General features: G+C 47.5%; 1 protein-coding gene across 1 annotated transcript in view; it reads right to left on the reverse strand.

Moving 5' to 3' along the window:
- Positions 1 to 771: 771 nt before the first annotated feature.
- PDE8A (phosphodiesterase 8A) overlaps positions 772 to 4,718 on the reverse strand; it is a 194,044-nt gene continuing 190,097 nt past the window's right edge. The window contains exons 22-23 of the mRNA XM_006870955.1: positions 3,380 to 3,509; positions 772 to 899 (exon numbers count right to left, since the gene is read on the reverse strand). Coding sequence (XP_006871017.1) covers positions 772 to 899; positions 3,380 to 3,509 — 258 coding nt within the window. The remainder of the gene's footprint in view (positions 900 to 3,379; positions 3,510 to 4,718) is intronic.

Consider the following 4,718-nt stretch of genomic DNA (forward strand, 5'->3'; position numbering starts at 1 on the left):
AGGAGAGTCTAATTTTACATTGAGGAGTCACCTGCAAAGCTCATCAGACGTCCAGTGCTGTTCTTAGAGCTCAGGTTGCCAAAGGCAGAAACCTTTCTGCTTCTGCTCAAGAATCCCACCCACCAACAGGAGCCAAAGAGCATCCGTCAGCAAAGAGTTGAGCAGACAAATATGTCTATAGTGCAGTAAAAATTAGTCATTTTATAATATTTTTAATCTGCATTATGAAAAAAAGTCTGTACATCAAGTAATGCATATTTAATGAATATGAATCATGTAAATTTGGTCATGGCAGTTGAAGTTGGCCTTTGGCTTTGAAGTATTTTAAATTCATAGAAAATAGTGAACGTCTAGTGGAATAAATAGAACTTTTTAATAACTATTCCTGATATGAATAATCAACTTTGTAATTTCTTTGTGATTTTTCCATTTGTTACTCAATTTTAAGAAAAGTCCCTTTCAGTAGTGTTCCAAAGTGAGTGGGGGCACCTTCTGTGATGTGAGAAAAGTTGCTAAAGATCCGATTGCAGTCTGAGACTCTGTCCCCGGCAGGAACTGCAGCGCACTCCTTTTTCCCTGTGTTCTAGCATAGTGCTGGTGCAAAGCCTTTCTCATGTGACTCTCTGGGGAGCCCCAGCAGAAGGGCTGGGCTCCAGGGACACAGTCTTGCTCTATGGCATTGGGGGGGAGGTGCTGTAGAAGGTACTGGTGTCCCCCACGTACCCTGCGGACCTGGATGGTTGGTCTACTCAGGCTGCCCTCAGGTAAGCGTCAAAGCTGGGCAGTGTGATGCGATTGGGGAGGGGGCCGGAGGCTGCGCAGCTTCATTTCGTCCAGTCCTTTCCAGTACTTGAAGTTGTTGTCCAGGTGCTGCATTAAATCCGGCAGGTCCACAAAGGCTGGAGACAAAGACCGGAAGGTGAGCTTTCTGAGCCACAGGCTAGAGGCTTAGGTGTTCTAATGAGAGCTCACTAACAACCTATATGGATGTTATAGACCCTGATGGAGCCGGGGAGGAGTAAGTGCTAGGTTGCTACCCAAAAGGTCGGTGGTCCAAACTCACCAGCCACCCAACGGGGCAAAGCTGTGGCAGTCTCCTTCCATAGAGATCAGAGCCTTGGGAACTGTCTTATGGGATCACTAGGAGCCAGAATCAACTTGACAACACGTTTTAGCTTTTATGTGGATCTGGGCAAGCAGACAGACAAATAGCTGCTGCTTGAGGTGTCAAGTTTAGGAACACCAACACCTCCTCTATGACCAGCATTTTGTTTTCCAGAGTTAAGTGCTTGAGTCTCTTCTGACTCATAGAGACACCCAGGATAGGGTTCCGAGGAGTGGCGGTGGGTTTGAACTGCCAACTTTAGTGGTTAGCAGTCCAGTGCTTAATCAACAGTGAGAGCTAAACTGTGGTGAAAGGTGCCCTGGAAGTGTAGTGGATTATGGATTGGGCTGCTAACCTCAAGGTCAACAGCTGGAATCCACCAGCTGCTCTTCAAGACAAAGATGAGCGGTGCACTTAATTCCTCCTGACCGAATCGGCACCGAGTCCCTGACTCTGGACACAGATCTGTCCTGCAGCTCCTCCCTCAAAGTACAGCTCAGGGCACACCAGGAGCCCAGACCTCGTCCTGGGCTCCTCACTTGCTAATCCTCTTTCTGGGTGCCCACCTGAAGGAGAGCGATGTGCCTCCCTTCGAGAGACCGCTCTGCTAGCAGGGTTGGTGCTGAGGGTGCCTGGGAGAAGCTGGGGAGGGGAGGTTCTGGAGCAAGCACTAAACCCAGTCAGTAAGCACCGAGGCCACTTCCACTCGTGGTGATTCCGGCTGTGTCCTCCCCAGAGTTTTCATTGGCTGACTTTTCATGGGTAAATGTCCAGGCCTTTCTTCTGAGTTGGGCCTGGGAGGAACCACCTTTCAGTTAGCAGCCGAGCATATGATTTACATCACAGGAACTTCTGGAGCTAATACCAGACGTTTTGAATCCAGATTCCATACTAATAGCTAGGTGACCCCATTATTTATAAAACAGGCATCATGAAAACCCCTCTACCTCCTGTGGGGCTAATGAGGAGATACACAAAGGGCAGGCAGCCTCAGGGGCTCCGATGGCGTGACAGCACATTTCTTCCCTGAAGGCAGAGGTTCCCAAACCCATTCTAGAGTCAAATACACTATTCACCATTCAAATACACTGCCTAAGACTCACTGGAAGAATCAATAGGTCAAGTCTTTCTGTACCTACAGGCAGTTCTGAGCACTTCCCAGAAGTCTTCAAGGCTAGTGCTATCTTGGAGCATCTCCACTCTTGCTTCTGGGAAGTTGACAGGGGAACCTGTATTTTAATTTTATTTTTAAACAACTTTTATTGTGAATTGAGTGAAGGCTTACAAGCAGATGATGAGTTTTACATCCAACAAATCACATACTTTGTTTCATCTCAATGATTTCAATCGCCTCCCTGGAACAACCATTATCCCGCTTCCTACCTGAGGTTCTTATCTCTATGCTATCTTCCTTTCCAAGCCCTCTGAACCTCATCCCCAGGTAAATGCTGTCCTTTTGATCTTGAATGGCCTACTAGTCCATGGTGAGCACACCTTACTAGATGGCACTTAACAACTTCAACAACATGCTCTACCACATTCATAGGTGTGTCTGCGGCAAAAGTAGATCCGCAGTACAAACATCCGGCCAACGCTTCAATATTGGTGGGTCTACTCCCATTCTGGTAGTGTAGTGGTTACGAATCAGGCTGCTAACCTCAAGGTCGGCAGTTCGAAACTACCAGCTCTTCTGCAGGGGAAAGATGAGGCTTTCTGCTCCCGTAAAGATTTGAAGCCTTGGAAACCCTGTACAGGGTCACTATGAGTTGGAACCGACTCCACGGTACTTAACAACAACTCCCATTCCAAGGAGCTCTGGTAGCATAGTGGTTACAAATCAGGCTGTGAACCACAAGGTCAGCAGTTTGAAACTATCAGTTGTTCCATGGGAGAAAGAAGAGGCTTTCTGCTCCAGTGCAGATTTACAGCCTCGGAAATCCTGTACAGGGTCACTGTGAGTCGGAGCCGACTCCACGGCACATAACCACAATGACTCCCATTCTGCCTCCCCTCTCTCTTTAGCCTGGGAACCTGTATTGGAAATCCTAACCTTCCATTCTTATTATCTGAATAACCCAACCCTTTTAGTTTCAGAAATTCTACCCCAGAAAAGATCCCAATATCTATCTGAATGGGGACCCCCTGCTCCATTTTTTAGTGTCAGGGAGAAGACACCTCAATGGTGAGATTTCTTGGGTCAGGGGTGAGGAGAAAGTATGTGGACCCATGTTACAAATCATGTTTTAAAGTAAAAGATGCTACGAGACAGCTTACCATCCCAAGAATCAAACATGTCTGTGATGAAGTAGTCTATGAAAGAGATTTGGGACTTGGGAATGCTGCAGGTGTTTCTGTCAAAAACCGGCATCACCACAGGTAAGCCTTTCTGCGTCTCTTCATCAGTCTGTAATGCAGAAAATGTCCTGATTAGGCGACTCTAGTATCTGGCTCTAACACCTGGGAGCAGCCCCCGTCACCGGAACTTCCCTCCCAGCAGTCCATGGGGCTAGCTGTGAGAAGCCAATCACAGCAGCAGCTAATGAAACCCAGATCTGCTAAGAGTTAGTGAGTTGTTCTCAGAATGGGGACGACTAAGCACATGCCAAGCCAAGGCCCACATTCTGAACACTGGTGAGCTCTCTTTCTGAAGCTGCACAGGAAAGACTTCCAAGAGCCTCGGTTGGTGTGTGAGCACACGAGTCAGCTACCTCTCAGGCACAGGATTGTTCTGCCATCCTCCTATCCATCCAGCAGACACTGTGCCAGACACTGAGGGCCCAGTGGTGGGAATCATAGCCTCACCTCTCATGTGGGCCGGGTTCCTTTATTTGAAGAGTTTCTGAATGTCCTTGAGGTTCTAGAGGCAAATAACACTTAGGTTGAAGAGATTTTATGTACTCAATCAAGCTCTTTCAGAACATTTTTGAGATTCCAGGAATGACTGACAAAAAACTGAAGCCAGAACTAAGTAAAGGGAAATTTATCTCATCAGGGAGCTTCTAGTTGTTTCTTTCAAAAGATCTGCCGCATCTGAGGTTCCTGGAGGAGAGAGCTGAAATGAGCCATGGGGCTTCCTAGAGTGAGGTGGGAAATTCCAAGGCTGTTACGCAAGAGGATCGGGAACCAGTGTTGTTAGGTGCCATCGAGCAGGTACCGAGCCTATGCACGACAGAGTGAAATACTGCCAGGTCCTGTGCAATCTACACTTAAGCCCACTGCTGGTGCCACTGTGCCAATCCATCTTGTTGGGGTTCTTACTCTTTTCCTCTGACCCTGTACTAAGCATGATGTCCTGCTCCAGGGACTGGTCCCTCCTGATAACATGTCTGAAGTATGAGAGATGTAATCTGGCCATCTTAGTTTCTAGGAAGCACTCTGGCTGCACGTCTTCCAACACAGACCTGTTGGTTCTTTGGGCAGTCCATAGTACTTTCAGTATTCTCCTCCAACACCATGACTCAAATGCATCAATTCTTCTACAGTCTTCCTTATTCACTGTCCAGCTTTCATATGCATATGTTGTTGTTGTTGTCAGGTGCCATCGAGTCGGAACCGACTCATAGCGACCCCATGCACAGCAGAACGAAACAATGTCTGATCCTGGGCCAACCTC

Source organism: Chrysochloris asiatica, unplaced genomic scaffold (genome assembly GCF_000296735.1).
Source record: "Chrysochloris asiatica unplaced genomic scaffold, ChrAsi1.0 scaffold00156, whole genome shotgun sequence".
NCBI classification, from domain to species: Eukaryota; Metazoa; Chordata; class Mammalia; order Afrosoricida; family Chrysochloridae; genus Chrysochloris; species Chrysochloris asiatica.